Source organism: Microcebus murinus, chromosome 7, assembly GCF_040939455.1.
Source record: "Microcebus murinus isolate Inina chromosome 7, M.murinus_Inina_mat1.0, whole genome shotgun sequence".
NCBI classification, from domain to species: Eukaryota; Metazoa; Chordata; class Mammalia; order Primates; family Cheirogaleidae; genus Microcebus; species Microcebus murinus.
In genome coordinates, this window is record NC_134110.1 from 123,847 (window position 1) to 144,916 (window position 21,070).

Genomic DNA, 21,070 nt, shown 5'->3' on the forward strand with positions numbered 1-21,070 from the left:
GGGCCGCAGCCAGCACGTTAGACCCACTGGGGCCGTGTTCCTCTCGTGTCCTCCCTTCCGTCGGCCGTGCCCATGTCTGCAGCCGCGCACTGTGGCCCCTCCTCCCGCCTCGGCGGCGGCGGTGGCAGCTCCAGCCCCTCTCACCTGGCGTCTCTCCTGCCTCCTCTCCCAGCCTCTCGCTCTCGGACCGGCTCTCCTGCCTCCCTCCTGCACTCTGCGGTGTCAAGCCCCCTCGGGTCGCCCCCGTCATCCCCCCATCTGGAATTCTCAACCCCACCTGAGATGGTGCTTTTGCGCGTGCCGTGAAAAATAGTCACGGGTTGCAGGGCTTGGGGCCTGGACATCCTGGGGGCCATCGTTCTGGCCGCCAGCACCCTGATTCCTTTTTATCCCTAATATCTTGCAGATATTTTCTTCCTTTTCACCTTTTAAAGTGATGCTTTCAAAGCATAGAGTTGTGCGTGTGTAGTGTATGTGTGATATATAAACACACACACATACACAGACACTTACGTGGCCAGATTTATCCGTCTTGATTTCGTGGTAACCCTCCTGTGCTTTTCACATTTTCAAGGTCTTAAATCACTTGGATTTGACTTTTTTTTTTTTTGAAACAGAGTCTCACTTTGTTGCCCAGGCTAGAGTGCCGTGGCGTCAGCCTCGCTCCCAGCAACCTCCAACTCCTGGGCTCAAGCGATCCTCCTACCTCAGCCTCCCGAGTAGCTGGGACTACAGGCATACGCCACCACGCCCGGCTATATATATATTTTTTTAGTTGGCTAATTAATTTCTTTCTATTTTTAGTAAAGATGGGGTCTCACTCTTGCTCAGGCTGGTCTCGAACTCCTGAGCTCAAAGGGTCTGCTCCTCAGCCTCCCAGGGTGCTAGGATGACAGGCGTGAGCCACCGCGCCCGGCCGTGGATTTGACTTTTTCCCACTGTGGAGTATCAGGACGGCATGTAATTCGGTTTTCCCTGTGTAGACAGCTAGTTGTCCTGGCTTCTCTCCCTCGCCGACCCGAAACGCCTGGCCACGCCTCCAAGTGCTGCAGGAGCGTGGGCCGCTCTCTGGGCTCTCTGTTCTGCTCCTCTGGCCTTTTGTCCAGGACCACGCCATTTAAGGCTTCCTTCTGTTTCTCTCGGCAGCGAGTATGACATGTACGGGTTCAGGACCGTGCCCGAAGACGACGAGGAGGAGAGGCTGGTGGCCCGGGTGCGCGCGCTGGACCTGAAGACGCTGTACCTCATGGACAGCCAGGAGGTGTCCACGGGGGTCAAGTGGGAGAACTACTTCGCCAGCACGATGAACCGGGAGATGGCGTGCTCCCCCGAGCTGAAGAGCCTGATCCGCGCGGGCATCCCCCACGAGCACCGCTCCAAGGTGTGGAAGTGGTGCGTGGACCTGCACACCCGGAAGCTCAGGGACGGCGCCGGGCCCGGCCACTTCCAGGCCTTGCTGCAGAGGGCGCTGGAGAAGCAGAACCCGGCCTCCAAGCAGATCGAGCTGGACCTGCTGCGGACGCTGCCCAACAACAAGCACTACGCCTGCCCCACCTCCGAGGGCGTCCAGAAGCTGCGCAACGTGCTGCTCGCCTTCTCCTGGCGCAACCCGGACATCGGCTACTGCCAGGGCCTCAACAGGTGGGCGCTTGCCCCGGCGCATCCACCCGCTAAGATGGCACAGCCCACGGGGAGCAGGCCGGCCTGCCAGTGCCCGCCTCCTGGCCAGCCAAGGAAAGCTGGTGCTTTGAGGGGGAAAAGTAGTTGCAGCGAGCTAGTTTTAATGTCAGAGAATCCCAGATTCCGGAATAACTCAGGGAAACAAACATGCCTTCAGGGAGTTTTAAGAACATGAAAAGTTAGTTTGAAATAACTTGGATTCTCATTTTTTTCTTTGTTCTCATTCTACTCGGGTTTTGGTTTTTGGTTTTTTTTGTTTTTTTTTTTTTTGAGGCAGAGTCTCACTTTCTGGCCTGGGCTAGAGTGAGTGCCGTGGCATCAGCCTCGCTCACACCAACCTCCAACTCCTGGGCTCAAGCGATCCTCCTGCCTCAGCCTCCCGAGTAGCTGGGACTACAGGCACGCGCCACCATGCCCGGCTAATTTTTTTCCCTATATATTTTTAGTTGGGCAATTAATTTCTTTCTATTTTTAGTAGAGACTGGGTCTCGCTCTTGCTCAGGCTGGTTTCAAACTCCTGACCTTGAGCGATCCTCCCTGCTCAGCTTCCCAGAGTGCTAGGATTATAGGCGTGAGCCACCACGCCCGGCCTCTGCTCAGGTTTTGATCAGGAGCTTGGTTTCATTCATCTGTAATGCAGGGAGTGAGAACTGGTGGTCAGTCCTTGTTCATACAACGTATAGGATCTTTGCAATTCCAGAACTTGCCCCTAACAGTTCTTCACCTGATAGGGACTAAACTGGTCTCTTTCAGGCTAGAATCTTCTCCCAGGTCTTGCTTGTCTGCTTCCACAGGCAGCGGGCGCCAAGAGCCCCTCGCCTGGGCTCAGGGATCCAGGCTTGTCCTGAGTGGCCCAGACGGCCGAGACCCGGGGGTGGGGGGTGCCACCAGCTGCTCCCTGGGAAGCCCCTCCTGTCGCAGGCCCTGAGCGCTGCGACTGGTTCTTGCCCGGCTGACACACTCTTTGTTGGTGCGTCATTGCAGTTGTCTTTGCATTCCTGCCCCGCAGTGACAGCAGGTCACCACGCTTGTTTGACGCACCACAGAGGAAGAAGGGGGACCCTGCGTGCACCATAGGAATTCCGCAAGCCAGGCGCCTGCACCTGAGCCAGATAGTCTGGCTGCTCTGAGGCCTTGCACCTGCCGGTGCAGGTGCTGACCTCCAGGTGAGGGCTGTCCCTTTGCACCTGCAACGGCAGTATTGCAGGAAGGAAGGTTCTGGACTGGAATGTCACTTGGTTGAGACCTGAAACTAACTGGTTTCCAGGAAGCTGTGGCCTCCAGGGTGGTGAGGACGGGGCAGCCCCTCTCCTTCCCTCAGCAGGTACGGGGGCTTCGGCTGCTCCTGGACGGTGCCCATTTAAATAGAACACTGCCTTAGAAAGCAGTCGTCGTGTTTTACCTAAATCCACAATTCACGCTGTGTGTCTAATCTAAAAGTTCCTGAGGCTGGAAACCTCCAGGGAACTGCAGGATGGGTGAGGGCGTGAGCAAGCCTGAGCAGGGTCCAGCAGTGCTGTTTGTCTCGTGTGGCCAGGAAACCGTTCTTCATGCCAGTGACGCTTCCAGATAATGGCAGCTTTTCTCTGGCCCCCCACCCCATCACCGTTAAATCCTCTGAATTTTAACCATTTTCATTGGATTTTTTTCTTCAAAATATTTGGTGCGTGTCCATGCCTTCAGAGTGCCCAGAACTTGAGTGGAACTTCTGGCTGGTTCTGTGTTTCCTTCCTCTGCCGAGGCCGCCTCTCTCTTCCCCGCCATGTGAGGCCCCCCTCCCTACCCATCCCAGGTCTCTTTTTGTTTCTGTTAATTTGAGATGAGTTCATCAGAATTTTATCTGAGGAAGAAAATACAGCAGATTCCGAGAAATGAGATCAGGGTTTCCCATGAGTAATGCTCACGAGCTCCCTGCTCCGGGCAGAGGTTCTGGATTCCAGCTGAGCAGGGCGGCTCTCCGGTGCCGCCTCCTCTCAGCCTCCGCCCGGCCTCCTCCCAGCCTCCTCCCGGAGGATGCTGCTGCACCTCCCTGGGCTGCTCACAAGCAGCCGGTGGGTTAGCGGCAGCGTGTGAGGGGCTGCCTCAGCTCCCGACCTGAGCAGCTGCAGGTGCTGGCTCCTCACACACACACACTCTCACATGCACACACACACGCTCATGCACGCACATGCACACATACATGCACACGCACACTCATGCACACATACATGCACTCACACATTCGCACACATGGACATACTTGAATGCACATACATGCACACGCGCATGTACACATGTACTGGCACACTGGTGCACGCACACACGCTCACACATGCATGCTCAAGCACTCGCACATGCTGGTGCGCACACGCACACACACTCACACGTGCATGCACACATCCACAGTTGCATGTACTCTCACACACTGGTGCACACATGCACACACACACACACGTGCACACTCACACACACACGCCCTTGTGGGGTTCCTCTGTCCGCAGCCCCATTTCGTTCCTTCAGCCAGGAAGCAGGACGTATCAGGAAAGCTGTTTTTACCGCCTCATATTCTTTGTTACTTATTCACATCCGGATTCTTCTGTGCACAAAAGGACTCGTTGGAACTTCTTGAACGGTGAACTCAAAGAATTAGCTGCACTAGCAAAAATCTTATAATGAAAATGTCTTTTAACATGAGGCTGGTTGATCGGCGGGAACAGTTTCATCCTTGAACCAAATGAAGGGAGGGGAGGGTACAGCTTTGCTTCTCAGATTTCTTGGCAAAGAGACACTTCCTTGTTCTCTGTTGGGAGCTAGACGTCGTTTTGGCCGTGAGCGAAAAGCAGCGTAAGGCAGGCGTCCCCGCGGACACAGTGGCGGCGGCCTCGTGTGTCTGGGCACTCACCTGTTCTCCGCTTGCCCGCAGGTTGGTGGCGGTGGCCCTGCTGTACCTGGAGCAAGAGGACGCGTTCTGGTGCCTGGTTGCCATAGTGGAAGTTTTCATGCCTCGGGACTATTACACGAAGACTCTTTTAGGGTCCCAGGTACTTCTAAAAATTCTGTGCTCAGTCACCAGTTTGTAGGAGCCCAGCTGAAATTAACCCTTTGTGGGGGGAGGGCTTTGCGCTCGTGACTTCAGCAGCTGGTCCCCGGAGGTGGCAGGGCACGTGTCGGCTGCTGGAGCAGACGGCGCTGGCTGCGAGCAAGGCTGGGCTGTGCTCCTTCCTCTTGCGGGGAACCAGCAAGATGGCCCGTGGCCCATCTCCCCCGGCGCCAGGCCTGCTGGGGTTAAGTCGTAACCCCGGTGCTGGGGAGCCTGGTATCAGCGCAGGTCCTCGGGAAGCAGGTGCCAAGGCAGGACTAGACATGCCGGAGACTTCCGAGGGAACGAGCTGCGTAGGACGGGCAGGAGCAGGGAACCCAGCCAGGGGAAGAAGGAGGACTGGGAGGAAGCGTCCTGGTGACTGTGCCGTGACTGCTGGGAAGTTCTGGCTGGGCCGGTGGGGCATCCCCAGGCCCAGGTCCCTGTGGGAGGCACCTGCCTCCTGCAGAGTCGGGCTCGTGAGTGCCCGGCCATGCTCGCTCACTGGCTCCTGGGACGGGCGCAGGGCTGGGCCCAGAGGGGCACAGCCCCCTCCACAGGGTCCAAACGTGCATCTCCTGCCTCACACCTGCAGTCTGACACCGGGGCCAGGGGAGGATGACGAGGGCGGGAGAGCCCAGAGATTCTGTCTCCGCTTGGGACAGTCCTACCTCCGGACCCGACCCTTGACCCTTGTGGCCCAGGGCACCTCTTTCCTCAGCTGGGTGGGGCTGCTGCAGGCCCTGGCTTGGCTTTGCAACGGCCCGTTCTTGGTTCCCTGTGGGACACACATGTGTCCTGTCTGTGAGCCGGGCTGTGCCTGTGTGCACCTGCCGTGCCACACACCTCTTCTCCGGCTCCCGCCGCACCTGGCCTGCCTGCTCAGAGCTTGCCCTGTCCCTGCTCTGCTCGGGGTGGCGAGGGCTGGCGCACAGGCCAGCAGAGGCACGGGCAGGAGGCCGTCGGATGGAAGGAGGAGGTTGAGGGACTTGTCCTGTCTCCATCCAGGCTCTGCCTCTGTCGGGTCTTTGTCCTGTCTGGCGGGTCCCATGCCAACAGGCGGTCCCACATCGGCAGGCAGTCCCACACCCCCAAGCGGTCCCACACTCGCAGGCTGCCCCATCATCAGCGTCTGTTTCCCAGCTTTTCTGCCAGCCTCGGGGTGACGCACCTCTGTGACATGCACCTAGAGTGAGCCCCACTTTCCTGGCTGGGCCCCGACTGCGTGTCCCCTCGTTCTGCATTTCTGCCGTGGAGGTGGGGTGCCTCACTCTCGCCTCCCGTGACCCCCATCCTGCCAGCGCCTGCTCCCCAGGGAGAGCCACCTCGAGCCACCTGGACGTCCCTCCTTTCCCATGTCCCCATCCTCGCTGTTCCTTCCGCCATGTCGGCCTGGTGGCTCGAGTCTCTGTGTTTGTTCCCTCACTGCCGCCAGGTCTCCACCCCCCCATCACAGCAGTCGCCTCTTCCTTTTCTTCCTGCCGTCCCTCTCGCATCTTTCCACTCTCCCTGCTCCTCACCGGGGACTCGGTGTGTCCCTCTGGGGACTCGATGTGTCCCTCTGCCGCTCTCATCCGGGGCTCCTGGGGTGGAGTCCAGATGCCTTCGCACCGCCAGGCCCTTTCTCCACACGCCCTCTCTGGCCGGGCCGCCGGCACACCGCGCGCCTGCAATAGGCGCCATTCTGTGGTCCACCAGGCCCCGGGTGCTTCCGTGCCCACGACCGCCCACCTCCTGGGGGCTCCCCCCCCCCCCGCAGCCGTGGCGCCCACGTCGTATCCCCTGCGGGCCACACAGGCCGGTGTGGAACAGGCCTCCGGGACGTGGCTCTCTAAGTGTGCCGTTCATCCGCCTGCTGACTGTGTGCCCCGAGTTTGCGCTGAGCATGCCCAGCACCCTGTTCACACCTGTTTGCACCTGCAGGAGCTGCTCTTTGTGGAAAGAGGATGGCGTTTCATGTGCCACAGCACATGAAACCATGCCGGCAGCACAGCCTGTGAGGGGAGGCGTCGTCACCCCCATTTGACTTGGGAGAAAACGGGGGGTTAAAGACAAAGCACCTGGCCTGAGCCGCCCCCACACTGGGGGGCTGAGTGGGGCTGGGACTCAGGACTCGGCAGCTCTGGGCCTGTGCTCGCCTTCCCTGCCCACCCCCTCCTGAGGCCTCACGGAGGGACGGCGAGAGGGGCTGAGCTCCGGCCGTCCGGGGGGGGGGGTGGTCCGAGCAGCCACCGGGGACAGGCCCCTGCCCCGTTTCCCAGCCATCGACGGGTCTTCCTCTGCCTCCCGTGCTCTCGCTGCTTGCCAGCCGAGCGAGAGATCTGCTTTTCTGTCGCTTCGGCGCATGAGCTGGGAAACGCACAGCCGTGGGCGGAGGCGGCTGTCCCGGTCGGGGGGATTGAAGAGGTCAGTAAAGAAAGTTTCACGCATGTCCCAGGCACCTGGCGTTAATAGCTCTGAAGACTCAAATGCAAAATCTCAGGTGACTCAGGAAAAACGAAGCGATGGTGGTTCTTATTCCAGGGAGGTGGGGTTGGGCGCAGGGGCAGGAGCTTGTGCTGAGGGTCACGCAGTCGGGTCAGAACCGGGCGCCCTCCCTCCCGTGAGCTTTGGAGCTTGGACACGTCACGTAGCTTCTCTGTGGGGTGAGGTGACGGAAGGTGCCGACACTAAGGAGCCATGCGCTGGCGTGGGCCAGGCGTGAAGCGTGGAACACGCACAGCCGGCCCAGGAGCAGCGTGGTTTGAGCTGCATGCGTCCACTCATACGTGGACTTTTCCCCAGTGAACAAAGATCAGAAATCCAGTATTTGTGGGACGCAAACCCTGAGTGTGTGTAGGGCTGCCGGTGCACAGACGTGGTCTGCAGGGCCGACGGTGGGCTGGGGCGTTCAGATTCTGGTATACTGGGGGGCAGGGGGTTCTGGAACAATCCGCCACACGTGCCTGGGGACAATTGTAGTTTCCAGGCGTTGGATAGAGAGGGTGGTTTAGTAGGTCGGTGCCGGCTTTTCCCCATCAAATCCAGTTGCGTAGACTGGAACGCGTCCAAGTGCGGTCTGCGTGAGGTCGAGTGTGGCCTTATGACACGTCTGTTTCCGTTTCACACACTGGGGACCTGGTGCCTGGTCCCCGGCGGGGGCCTGCGTCCCTGGTGGAGATGTGTGTTCTCCTGCGGTCACAGGCAGAGGCGGGGAAGCCCCGGCCTGCAGGGTAACGTCCCGGCTCCTCAGGGTGGCTCAGGCCGTCTGCGCTGCCTGCGCTCGGCCGTGGCGCGTTCCCCTCCTGGCTCGCTGGGTCCCGTCCTGGGCCTGACTGCGGTCGTTGTGACGATCGGTGCGCCCGGCGTCCCCACCGGTCCCTTAGCCCCTCCGGGTCAGGGTTGAACCCCTCCGGCCCCTGCTGGCCCCAGCCCCCTCCACACAGCAGCTGGGACCTCCTGCCGCGTGTCCCTCCCGTGATGGGGGCTCGCGTGAGTCTTGTTTAGTCCTCCCGGCAGCCGCGAGACACAGACCGTCAGCTGGTTTCTAGAATGGTTTGCCAAAAAAACAAACAAACAAACAAACAAAACATAAATAGAATGGTTTGCCGGAAGCGGCTGGGCTGCTGAGCAGCGGGGTGGGATTAAACCGAGGGGCCCCAGAGTCTTCGCTGCCCCGCACGGCCCGGCACGTGTCTGCTGGACAGACATGGCAAGGCCACGCTTCCTCTGTGGCCTGGGACTGACACACGCCAGGGCTCAGTCCACGGCCCCGCCGGCGTCTCCTTCACCCAGGCGTGGGCCGGTGGGGCCGGTGTCTCCTGCCGGGTGGCTCCTGCCGGGTGGCTCCTGCCGGGTGGCTCCTCCGGGTGGCTCCTCCGGGTGGCTCCTGCCGGGTGTCTCCTGCCGGGTGTCTCCTGCCGGGTGGCTCCTCCGGTGGCTCCTCCAGGTGTCTCCTGCCGGGTGTCTCCTGCCGGGTGTCTCCTGCCGGGTGTCTCCTCCGGGTGTCTCCTGCCGGGTGTCTCCTGCCGGCTGTCTCCTGCCGGGTGTCTCCTCCGGGTGTCTCCTGCTGGGTGTCTCCTGCCGGGTGTCTCCTCCGGGTGTCTCCTCCGGGTGTCTCCTGCTGGGTGTCTCCTCCGGGTGTCTCCTCCGGGTGTCTCCTGCTGGGTGTCTCCTCCCGGTGTCTCCTCCAGGTGTCTCCTGCCGGCTGTCTCCTCCCGGTGTCTCCTCCGGGTGTCTCCTGCCGGCTCCTGGCGAGGCCTGTGCCACAGGCGTTTCGGGGCCAGGAGCTGGTTCCAGGCCACTGGTCCACCCCACCCCCGTGCCCGCGGGGAGGGTGCCGCTCAGCAGACTCTTGGCGTGTGCCTTCCGTGTGCGGGCCGGCTGCGGCTCCGGGGGCATGGGTGGTCCAGCTGTGTGCAGGCTGTGTGCCTGGCTTGTCTGTGCCCGGTGCCCGGCCGACCCCACACCCCGCCCCGCCCTCGCAGGTGGACCAGCGGGTGCTCCGGGACCTGCTGAGCGAGAAGCTGCCGCGGCTGCACGCCCACTTCGAGCAGCACAAGGTCGACTGCACGCTCATCACCTTCAACTGGTTCCTGGTGGTGTTTGTGGACAGCGTGGTCAGCGACGTGCTCTTCAAGATCTGGGACTCCTTCCTGTACGAGGGGCCAAAGGTGGGTCTGCCAGGCTTGCGCCCGGGGGCTGTGGGCAGCGCGGGAGGGCGAGCGGCGCCAGAGTGACCTCGGCACGGCGCCCGCAGAGCCGGGTCTGGGGGCTCAGGGAACGGCAATCACCTGCCGTTTGTGGGAACAGCGGTCTGCGCCAGCCCTGTGCCAGCACCGAGGCTGCGGGTTGCAGTCGGAGCCTGGACGCCACCCTCTGCCACGAGGGGCCGGAGGAGGCCCGGTAAGAGAGGACTAGGGGGCCGGGCGCGGTGGCTCATGCCTGTCATCCTAGCTCTCTGGGAGGCCGAGGCAGGAGGATCGCTCGAGGTCAGGAGTTCAAGACCAGCCTGAGCAAGAGCAAGACCCCGTCTCTACTAAAAATAGAAAGAAATTAGCTGGACAACTAAAAATATATAGAAAAAACTAGCCGGGCATGGTGGCGCACGCCTGTAATCCCAGCTACTCGGGAGGCTGAGGCAGGAGGATCACTTGAGCCTGGGAGTTTGAGGTTGCTGTGAGTTAAGTTGACGCCATGGCATTCTAGCCGGGGCAGCAGAGAGAGACTATGTCTCAGGAAAAAAAAAAAAAGTTAGTAATTCAGACCCTAGTTCACTTGAGATGGAAATTGCATCTGTAGGTAGAGCTTTCTAAGAGTTTCAGAGTCAGAAAATCCTGGTTTGAGTTTTATTTAAGAAATGATTCCTTAGCTAGTTCCTCGTGCTTTAGCTGAATGTGGAAGGGCCCACAGAGACCTGCTCCGCAGGAAGGTCTGATTTGGGCTGACGTGTGGTTGGAAACTCCTGCAGGACTGTCTTCTCCCACAAGAAAGGGGTTAGGGTTAGGGTTACGGTTTGCTGCCCCAGGTCAAGTGTCTGTCCCCAGTGGGGCCTGTGCAGGCCGCTTCCCCCGGCCTGGGGGGCTACACCCCACCCCCACCCCTGAAACTCCGGAGTCCGGCCGGTGTCTGGAGCCGTGATGTTTTTCCACTTGGAAATCTCCCTGTTTTTCCCGCAGGTTATTTTCCGTTTTGCCCTGGCACTTTTTAAATACAAGGAAGAGGAGATCCTGAAACTGCAGGATTCCATGTCCATATTCAAGTATCTCCGCTACTTCACTCGCACCGTCCTGGATGCCCGGTGAGTCCGGGGGAAGCCGCCACCCTCCCTGAGGCGTGGGGTCGGGAGACGGAGTTTCCTTCCGGGGAAAGGGCGGAAGGGGGAGGAGTGCGGTGGCCTTCCGTAGACTGGAGGGACAGAGGGGAGGCGGCTCTGTCCTCATCCACAAGTGCGAGTCCACGCCCGCGGTGGTGGCGCCACTCGCCTGACAGGCGCTTGCTGGTGCCCGGCAGGCCTTGCTGGTGAGGACAGCCCTGTCCTGCAGACCTGGACGGGAGCCGCTGGGCACTGTCGGTGCCGTGGCCGCGGAGCCCAGGCCCGGGCAGGCGGAGCAGCTGGGCGGGACCCCGGGGCGGCACACGGAGCCGAGGGAGCAGGCATTGGGGAAACGGAGGCAGCTCAGCTAGGCTGGGCTTGAGGCTGGGCCACCGAGGTCCTCGCAGACTCTGCTCGGGATGCGCACTTCACCCTGGGGGTGTCGGGACGTCGCCGTGGGGCCCGGCAAGAGGGGGAGGGTCAGGTTGGAGTTGGGGTTGGGGTAGGACTGGCAGCTAGGAGGCCGGGGTTAGAGGCCAGGGGAGGGGTCCCAGTGAGAGGTGGTGGCCTGAGGGACGTGGCCCCTGGAGGAAAGGGGGCAGTGGAAGAGGGTGGAGAAGGACGACCGGGACCTTGGAAGGGCCTTGGGTTTCTGGCCAGGGCAGCTGAATGTTCAGGAACCGCTCTGCCCCCCTGCCCCCACCCCAACAGTCACTGCCCTTTCTGGGCCCGCCCTGTCCGTGTGTCCCGGGACCGAGCTGCTGACTTGGCCCTGGCCGCGAGAGGCGGGTGCTGGGAAAGGTGCTGGCCGGGCTGTCCCAGCCTGCTAGAAGTCACCGCTGTCTCTAGGGTCTTCGTCTTGGGGGGCTGGCTGCTGAGACAGTTTCAGGCTCGTTAATGGCACCAACAGCGGGATCCGAGCGCTGCCACAGGAGAAGGGGGGGTATGTGAGAATAAAGCTTCCCGTGCAAGGTTGATCCTGTGTCCTGGGGGCCTCGGGGGTGTGTCAGGCTCACGCTGGGTCAGGATCGCGGAGAACGGCCTCCGTGAGCTCCCGCCCCAGCTTGCCTGTCCTCGGTGCTGCTGGGTGGGACAGACGTGAGCAGGCGCCGGCCCTTCCCCACCACGCCGGCAGTCTCGTGTGGGCCCGCAGCGCCCCCGCGTGGCAGCTCTCCGTCCAGCTGCCTTGTTGCTCTGGAAGCCAAGGCCCAGCCGTGTGGGGGTGACAGCTACGCAGCAGGCCCCGGGAAGCCCCGGCCCCACCCCAGCCCCGGCCCCACTGTCTAATGAGCTCCTGGACTCGGTTCCAAGGGTGCTGGCTCTGCAGTGCCGTGTTTGGTCTCCCAGAAAAGGAGGGAGGAGGCCAGGCGCAGTGGCTCACACCTGTCATCCCGGCACTCTGGGAGGCCGAGGCAGGATTGCTCAAGGTCAGGAGTTTGAGACCAGCCTGAGCAAGAGCGAGACCCCATCTCTACTAAAAATAGAAAGAAGTTAGCCAAACAACTAAAAATAGAAAAAAATTAGCCGGGCATGGTGGCACATGCCTGTAGTCCCAGCTACTCGGGAGGCTGAGGCAGGAGGATGGCTTGAGCCCAGGAGTTTGAGGTTGCTGTGAGCGAGGCTGACGCCACAGCACTCTAGCCCGGGCGACAGAGTGAGACTCTGTCTCAAAAAAGAAAAAAGAAAACGAGAGAGGGAACTGTGTGGTCAGATACAGTCAGAAGTCAGGTCAAAGTTAAACTGGTCTCTGCGGTGGACTTGGTCTCCAAGCGAGGTTGGCCACAGGCCCTTCTCCTCTCTTCATGGAACCTTCCGGGCCTGGCTCGCCTGGGCATCCGCTCATTCCCACTGGTCAGTCCCTGGATGGGGTCTCCGAACCCCCGATCTGTGCCAGGCCTCGAGCCACCACCAAGGCTGCGGATGCGCCAGCACCTGCTGCCCCTGAGCAAGCGTCAGGTGCTGTTCTCAGTGCTCACGTGTGGGGGCTCGGGCGACCCCACAGCCTGGGAGGTGGCACTGCCATCGTCTCCAGTGTGCAGAGGAGGCGTCAGAGGCCAGAAAAGTGTGACCTAAGTCCCACGGTATGTGGGAAGCTAGAATCTGGGCTTGGGCAGCCATGCACAGCCTCCCCTTTCTGGGCCGAGTTGCCTGCTGCCTCCCTGTAGGAGGCAGGCCCTTCCCCATCCCCCCTGGTGACGCACCTGCGCCAGGCCACCTGCGTGGCGAGCCCTCTTCCCGACGCCCCCACCCCCGCCTCAGCCGTGCTGCTGAGAGGGCCGCATATGACCCTCCTCTGTCCCGTGTCCTCCAGGAAGGTGGCCCCCCGCCCCCGGGTGACACACCTGCACCGGGCCACCTGCGTGGCGAGCCCTCTTCCCACCCCTCCCCCCTGGGTGACACACCTGCGCCAGGCCACCTGCATGGCCAGCCCTCTTCCCGCCCCCTCCCCCACTCCTACCTCGGCCGTGCTGCCAGAGGGCCGCGTATGACCCTCCTCTGTCCCGTGTCCTCCAGGAAGGTGGCCCCCTCTCGCCCCCGGGTGACACACCTGCACCAGGCCACCTGCGTGGCGAGCCCTCTTCCCACCCCTCCCCCCTGGGTGACACACCTGTGCCAGGCCACCTGCGTGGCCAGCCCTCTTCCCGCCCCCTCCACCACCCCTACCTCGGCCGTGCTGCCAGAGGGCCGCGTGTGACCCTCCTCTGTCCGTGTCCTCCAGGAAGCTGATCAGCATCTCCTTCGGGGACCTGAATCCCTTCCCGCTGCGCCAGATCCGGAACCGGCGTGCCTACCACCTGGAGAAGGTGCGTCTGGAGCTGACGGAGCTGGAGGCCATCCGGGAGGACTTCCTGCGCGGGCGGGACTCCAGCCCCGACAAGGGCGGGCTGGTCAGCGACGAGGAGGAGGACGCCTGAGCGCGGGTGGGCCTCCAGCCCGGCGACCACAGGGCCGCTAGAAAGCAGACGCCCGGGCACCTGCGGGCGGGGTCCAGCCCGGCGACCACAGGGCCGCTAGAAAGCAGACGCCGGGCACCTGCGGGCGGGATCCAGCCCGGCGACCACAGGGCCGCTAGAAAGCAGACGCCCGGGCACCTGCGGGCGGGGTCCAGCCCGGCGACCACAGGGCCGCTAGAAAGCAGACGCCCGGGCACCTGCGGGCGGGGTCCAGCCCGGCGACCACAGGGCCGCTAGAAAGCAGACGCCGGGCACCTGCGGGCGGGGTCCAGCCCGGCGACCACAGGGTCGCTAGACCCCCCCCACCTCCCCACCCCCCCTCCGTGGAAACCAGGCGACGCACAGAAGCCGTTCTCCAAGGACGGATGGGGCGTGATTCCGAGTGAACGGTGGCCATCGTGCAGCCGAGCGGGCCACCCCGGCTGGCCGTGGCTGAGGGGACCGAGGAGCCTTCCCGGGAGCTTGGCAGGCAGCGGTGCGGCTGCCCATGGACGCTCAGGGACAGCCGGGACCTGGCTTCCTTGGGGTGGCCTGGGGTCCTGCGGGGGCCACTGCGGGGAGCGCCTTTGCTCGGGGCCAGCGTTTGGCGAGCTCTCCCAGGGGTGGCCTCTGGCATGCCCGGGGCCCCGGCAGTTTGGAGGCCTGCAGAGGCTCTGAGCAAGGAGCTTGTGTTCTCACACCCTCTGGGCCCTCCCTGACGAGCGGACGAGAGAGCGTCCCTGGCGCGGTGCCGTTCAGGGCACGGGAAACAGTCCTCGGCGGAATGTTTCACACTCCCTGGAAACATTTGGAAATAATTCTTCTTTGATGTACCGTGTTTCCTCGGAAGGCAGACCTACTCACAAAATGAGCCCCGGCAGGATGTCTAAGCATGTGCGCCATAGAAGCCCCACCCTGAAAATCAGCCCTGGTGACGGGCGTGGCTGCGCAGCGTCTGCACAACCCGTGCGTGTCATCGCAGAGCGGGAAAGAACACGAGCAGCCCTTCCCATCCGCCCCGTGAGAGCTCTGTGGCTCCACAGGAGAGATCAGGGCTGGTGGTCCTAAGGGAAACAGAGTCACAAGACATTCAGGATGGGATTCGGGGTCTGGAGAGTGAGGATGATGCTCCAGAAGAAGATGGCTTCACTCTATTTGAATAAATGTAGATGGCTGTACCATACTTTAAAAAATAACACCTCCCCTGAAAATAAGCCCTAGGGCGTCTTCTTGAGAAAAAATAAATAATGACCCTGTCTTATTTTCGGGAAAACACGGCAAACACACTCAGACAAGAATTGGAGCGGTGCAGCTGTAAGAAGTGCCTTTCCCTCAGCACGGTTTTCCTGCTCCTTTCTGCTGCCGACCTCCCGGTGCCGTGCCAGCTGGTGTCCCAGAGCGCTGGGCCGAGCCCCGCTCCGCTGCCTTCAGCTGGGCAGGTGGGTTTTCACTGCGCAGAGGGACCCGGTCTCTGTATTTAGCCAAAAGCCTTTGTCTCTTTTCAGGTATTAAAAATGTGTTTTTTCGTTGTCTTTGCTCCTGGGAGCGGCTCTTGGAGGCTCCTGGAGGAGGTGGCCCTGTGGGCGGGCATCGTGGTCCGGGTGGGCGAGGTGGAGAGACCCTCCTGGTCCCCCCCGAGGCCACACGGCTGTCAGCCTGGGGTGCCGCGGGGGCGGGGCAGGCGCCGTGGGTCAGCCGCCCTGGGTGGGGCTCCCAGTGGACGTGCCCCTGGGATGCGCCGGCCCACCCGCCTGGCCTGGGTGCTGCCTACAGGGACCGGCTCCTCCTGTCTGGTTTGCCTGGTAGACGCCCCTGCTGCGTGCTTGCAGAAATTGGCGGGGGCCAGGCGAGCGGCAGTCTTGGAGGAATGGACTGGGGGCCCCTTTTCGGGGTCCTCGGGCATTTGGGGTCCTCTGCCTGTCCCGGAGTGAGGGAGGGTACCAGACGGAACTGTGGGCCCCGCTGTTTTCAGCCAACACTTCTGGAACTTACGCTTGTGCCTGTGGGGGAGCTGCCCTGCCCCTCCAGGGCCCCCAAGGCCCCCCAGCCTCCCCCGCTGCCCGGCAAGTGCCCCTTGTGGCCCCTGCGGGGGTCCCGCCCGCTGCTCTGGACCTCGCTCCTGCCAGCCTGCAGCCCCTTCGGGGGTCCCGCCCGCTGCTCTGGACCTCGCTCCCGCCAGCCTGCGGCCCCTGCGGGGGTCCCGCCCGCTGCTCTGGACCTCGCTCCCGCCAGCCTGCAGCCCCTGTGGGGGTCCCGCCTGCTCACCAAGCGCAGGCCCAGGCCGCTCCCCACCACGTCCAGTGGGAAGTGCCAGCTTTTAAATCGATGGGGTTTTCGTGGGTTGAACCTGTTATTACTTTTGTATATTTTCACTACAGTTTATATTTTTATAGGCTATTTTTTCAAGGTTTTTCTAGATTCCATACATCTATTTTATATAACGAGTGCCAACTGGTGTGACTTCTGTGTATTTATGTCAGCCCTGGAGTGCCCCTCCCTCCACGCCCCCGGTGCTCCAGCCTGGCAGCCGCCCGTGGCTCAGCTGCCCGTGGCTCTCACGTGGAGGGCCCGTGTCTTCCCAGGTGGCCTCTGTGCCCCTGTGGCCATGCTGACGGCCGTATCATGACAGCAGCCGAGATAACCGGCTGCCGGGGGCACTCTGGTTCAGCGACCTCGTGTTGACACAGGAAGTACTTCAGACGCATACCCGGTGGGTTTTAACTGAATGTCATGTTGTCCCACAAGCCCCGCCCTGCTCTGTGGTGCTGTCTCCTGCGTGTCCCCGAGCTTCTGGGCAGCCGGGCCTGCCGGGACGGCCTCACCGGGGGACGCTGGACGCGGGCCGGGCGTGCCGAGTGTCCTGCCAGGCGCTGGAGGATGTGGGGAGGGGCTGCCAGGTGACTCTGTCCTGCCCCACAGCAGCTTCCTTGCTGACCGGTCTTCCGGTATAGTTTTGGAATTGTAATACTAAAGGAAGAAATAAACTACTAATTTGTATAATATTCAGCCTCGAAGTGCAGTTACAGTCACTGGGTGGGGCTCACGTGAGGGCCTGGGGGGCAGGGCTTTGGGGGTGCCCTCTGACCTCCAGTCTCTGGGTGTCCCTGCGCGGGTGCACGCCGGGGCAGGGGGCAGGATGCATTGTCAGCAGCGGCAGCCCTGGGAGGCCGTGGCCAAGCGCAGGTGAGGGCTGGGGACCAGTGGCAGAGCCAAACCGCAGACGCGCGTCTGGAGCAACCCCTGCCGGGAACAGGCACCTCCCGCCAGCCGTGCCTGAGTCACAGCCTGTTTGTCTCCCGCCTGGGCTGACGGCTCAGGCCCAGCTGCCCCTGGGGACACCCCCGGCCACCCCTGGAAAAAACACGGATGATTAAGACCCAATGTCCTCCCGCAGCGGGGCGGGGGCGGCTGCGGCCGGGATTCCCAGCCAGGATGGGCCGGGGCCTGGTGGCTCGGGCTCCCGAGGTCACGCAGCACAGCGGCAGGGGCAGAGCTGGCACGGGGACCCGGGCTCGGCCACTGCGCCGGCGTGTGTCAGGGCACGTGACAGGCCCTGCCTCTTCCAGGGTTGCCACCGAGGCCGGTTCCAAGGAAGGCCCGAGGCCGTTACTCAGCGCCTGGGTCCCGGGCCGGAGGCTGCACAAACACAGACAGGAAGCGGCTGGCGCTTGGACTCACGTAGGCCCGGTGACTCGCTCCCGTGTGGCCTCGGCCGGCTGCCCGCTGCACGGGCCACCGAGGCCCTCGCAGGCCCTGGCCTCCAGGTGGGCAGCCCGAGGGCGGCCGGAGCGGGGAACGGAGACGGGCTTGTGCCAGGGCCGGGCTGCGTCTCCAGGGCTCGCGCCCTGGCCGGTGGCATTCCTCCCGGAGCCGTGGGCTCTCGCCTGGAAACGGGCATGTGGGCACTCGGAGAGGCGCGAGCCCTGCACCCACCGTGCCTGTCTCTTCCAGGTCCAGGAGACACCTCGGACGGGCTCGGCCTCCGACGCCGAGTCCTGGCCGCGGTCCCCAGGAGTGGCTTTCGTGTCCCCCACCCCAGCCCGGCCCCACGTGGCCTCTCGCTGCCCGTGCGTGGCCCCAGGCCCTTCTCGTTTCCACTGTGGATTGCTTCGCGGAGAACAGTGTGAGAGGCGTGCAGGGGCCTCTGTGACCCTCAGTGTCCCCCACGTGGACAACGGGAGCAAACGGGACACCTTCTGGGCGGGTGGCTCAGGAAAGGGAGCACAGGGGCTGCTGCACCCACGGCTCACCAGAGGGGATGGGCCTGGCCTGGGGGAGCAGCCGCACCCCTCACCGTGCCCTCCTCAAAGCACCTTCGTGTCCATTGCCCCTGTCTGGCTTCCTGGGACTGGCGTTTGCGGGCAGGAAAGGGCTGTGGGTGGGCGGGTGCCACCTGGCTTGGACCACAGGTCAGCGTGGCAGGGGCCTGGCGCCTGGGGGTGGCAGGGGGAAGGGGCCACCCTGAGTCACCGCACCCGGCCCGTCTCTGAGCAGGGGGAGACGACACAGCGGGACACCGGCCACCGGCTCCTGCCCCTCCAGCTTGGTGCGCAGAGGAGCTGGCGCCGCAGACGGCCACGGAGGCCCACGGGCCCCGTCACTGTGGGGGGCCGTCCCGCGAGTGACAGGATGGCGTGGGGGTGCGTGTGGCTCACCCAATCCCTGTGACACGGGTTTGCAAGGATCTCGGCATGGGGCCCAGGGCAGGGCTGGCAGGGGCACCGAGCAAGTCGGGGCGGCAGGAGCGTGGGCAGGGGCCACAGTGGTGAGGGCCACGCCAGGCCCCGCCCCACCGTCCTACCCTCTGCACAGGCCTCCCGGGAAGCCGCCTGGCCTGGCTTCCGTGCCCACACGACGCCGTCTCCCACGGTTACTCCGCTGCCGTCTCCCCGGCCGACCGGCCCCAGACGAGAGCGGACAGGCTGCCGTCGGCCACGGCGTTCCAGGTAGGGGTCCGGGGAGGTTCTGACTCGAGATTCCCCAAATCCGAGATGAGGCCGAGCCGAGCTTGGGAAGGCAGATTCTCGTTTATGTAAATAGTAACACACGTTATACAAACTGTCGGAATAAAAAAATACCTTTGGGGGGCGGGGAGGGGGGGTTAGCACCATCAGGGCGCGGGGCGGGCGGGCGGTCGCTGAGGTCTGCTGTTGGTCGGTCGGACGGTCTGCACCCGGCATGGGCCGGGCCCAGTCAGCGCCGGGCCTCTCGCTGGTGGCTGCGGGAGGGGGCGCCGTGGCCGGGCGGGGGGCAGGAGCGGCAGCACTGGGCGCGGACGGTGGGCAGCTGGCAGCGGCCCAGCAGGCGCAGTGTCTCGCAGAAGCGGAAGGACAGGTGGTCGTGCTCACAGCCTGGGCAGGGCAAGGCCGGGGTCAGGGCTGCAAACCCGGTCCCCTCCCCCACAGCCTCAGGGAGGCCTCGGCAGCCCCGGGGCAGAGGGCGGAGGGAACGTCCCCTACCTGGGGTTGCAACCCTGCCCACCTGCCCTCGGCCGACCTCAGGACCCCGGACAGCCACACGGCTGGGCTTCCAGAGACAAGGCCCAGAGACCCCACCCCTGCCCGCTGCATCTGCTCCCGCGCACCTGTCCTGCCACCCACCACCGCCCCTGCCACCTGCATCTGCCCCGGCGCACCTGTCCTGCCACCCACCACCACCCCTGCCACCTGCATCTGCCCCGGCGCACCTGTCCTGCCACCCACCACCACCCCTGCCACCTGTATCTGCCCCGGCGCACCTGTCCTGCCACCCACCACCGCCCCTGCCACCTGTATCTGCTCCGGCGCACCTGTCCTGCCACCCACCACCACCCCTGCCACCTGCATCTGCCCCAGCCCACCTGTCCTGCCACCCACCACCACCCCTGCCACCTGCATCTGCTCCAGTGCACCTGTCCTGCTACCCACCACCACCCCTGCCACCTGTATCTGCTCCGGCGCACCTGTCCTGCCACCCACCACCGCCCCTGCCACCTGCATCTGCCCCGGCGCACCTGTCCTGCCACCCACCACCACCCCTGCCACCTGTATCTGCTCCTGCGCACCTGTCCTGCCACCCACCACCACCCCTGTCACCTGTATCTGCTCCAGTGCACCTGTCCTGCTACCCACCACCGCCCCTGCCACCTGCATCTGCTGCAGCATACCTGCGTCTGCCCCAGCACACCTGTCCTGCCACCCACCCTGCTCCTGCCACCCACCACCACCCCTGCCACCTGCGTCTGCCGCAGCACACCTGTCCTGTCAGGCCTCTGCAGGCTGTAGTTAGTCACAGACCAAAGCAGAGTCCAGGCAGGGCCCTGTCTCCCAGGGCAGCCCCTTCCTAGCCGGGCAGTGCAGCCTGGAGAGCGGGCCTTGTCTGGGCCCAGGGAGGGGACAGGGAAAGGCACAGGCCTGCTGGGGAGGGGCAGGGAGGGGCGGGGAGGGGCACAGGCCTGCTGGGGAGGGGCAGGGAGGGGTGGGGAGGGGCACAGGCCTGCTGGGGAGGGGACAGGGAGGGGCACAGGCCTGCTGGGGAGGGGACAGGGAGGGGCACAGGCCTGCTGGGGAGGGCGGGGAGGGGCACAGGCCTGCTGGGGAGGGGCGGGGAGGGGCACAGGCCTGCTGGGGAGGGGACAGGGAGGGGCACAGGCCTGCTGGGGAGGGACAGGGAGGGGCACAGGCCTGCTGGGGAGGGGACAGGGAGGGGCACAGGCCTGCTGGGGAGGGACAGGGAGGGGCACAGGCCTGCTGGGGAGGGGACAGGGAGGGGCACAGGCCTGCTGGGGAGGGACAGGGAGGGGCACAGGCCTGCTGGGGAGGGGACAGGGAGGGGCGGGGAGGGGCACAGGCCTGCTGGGGAGGGGCAGGGAGGGGCGGGGAGGGGCACAGGCCTGCTGGGGGAGGGCAGGGAGGGGCACAGGCCTGCTGGGGAGGGGACAGGGAGGGGCACAGGCCTGCTGGGGGAGGGCAGGGAGGGGCACAGGCCTTCTGGGGGAGGGCAGGGAGGGGTGGGGAGGGGCACAGGCCTGCTGGGGAGGGGACAGGGAGGGGCGGGGAGGGGCACAGGCCTGCTGGGGAGGGCGGGGAGGGGCACAGGCCTGCTGGGGAGGGCGGGGAGGGGCACAGGCTGTGGCTATTTTGGGATGTGGCCTCCCGCCAGCCTCCTGGCCTGGCTCCCAGTGCTGAGCCGCTGCTGACAGCCCCCAGCTGCCACCCCGGCCCACTCACCCCGCCGACCTCGGGAGGCGCAGGGGGGCAGGGCAGCCCCTGCCCTGGGCCGTCCCCTGGGCCCTGCGAGGGCACGCGGCTCCTCCACCCGCTCCGTGGCAGTGCCAAGCGGCACATCCGCAGCCAGCATCAGTCCCCCGAGACCTCGGCCCGGCCCCCCCCCCCCGCGGGATCCCTGGGCCGGCGACGTGCCGTGCCGTGTGGGCTGCCTGCAGCGGTGACCGCACACGCTGGAGTCCGGCTCTCCCAGTGTCCCACGCACGGCGCTCGGACCATCCGAGCATCCCGGGAATTCCAGGGTCTCACGGTCCAAGATGCCTCCCGGCTGCCCCTGACCACTGGCCGGCGGCGGAAACCAGGGACGGTGCAGTTGTGAGGCCCCCACAGCCCTCCCGCA

The 21,070-nt window shown here is 64.1% G+C and overlaps 2 protein-coding genes across 2 annotated transcripts in view; one reads left to right on the forward strand and one right to left on the reverse strand.

The window, feature by feature from the left end:
• TBC1D2B (TBC1 domain family member 2B) overlaps positions 1-16,467 on the forward strand; it is a 71,455-nt gene extending 54,988 nt beyond the window's left edge. Inside the window, exons 9-13 of the mRNA XM_012738365.3 lie at positions 1,147-1,641; positions 4,583-4,700; positions 9,205-9,390; positions 10,396-10,517; positions 13,252-16,467. Coding sequence (XP_012593819.2) covers positions 1,147-1,641; positions 4,583-4,700; positions 9,205-9,390; positions 10,396-10,517; positions 13,252-13,447 — 1,117 coding nt within the window. The 3' untranslated portion in view covers positions 13,448-16,467. The remainder of the gene's footprint in view (positions 1-1,146; positions 1,642-4,582; positions 4,701-9,204; positions 9,391-10,395; positions 10,518-13,251) is intronic.
• Positions 16,468-18,480: 2,013 nt separating this feature from the next.
• Positions 18,481-21,070, reverse strand: part of ADAMTS7 (ADAM metallopeptidase with thrombospondin type 1 motif 7) — a 48,233-nt gene continuing 45,643 nt past the window's right edge. The window contains exon 25 of the mRNA XM_076004682.1: positions 18,481-18,816. Coding sequence (XP_075860797.1) covers positions 18,659-18,816 — 158 coding nt within the window. The 3' untranslated portion in view covers positions 18,481-18,658. The remainder of the gene's footprint in view (positions 18,817-21,070) is intronic.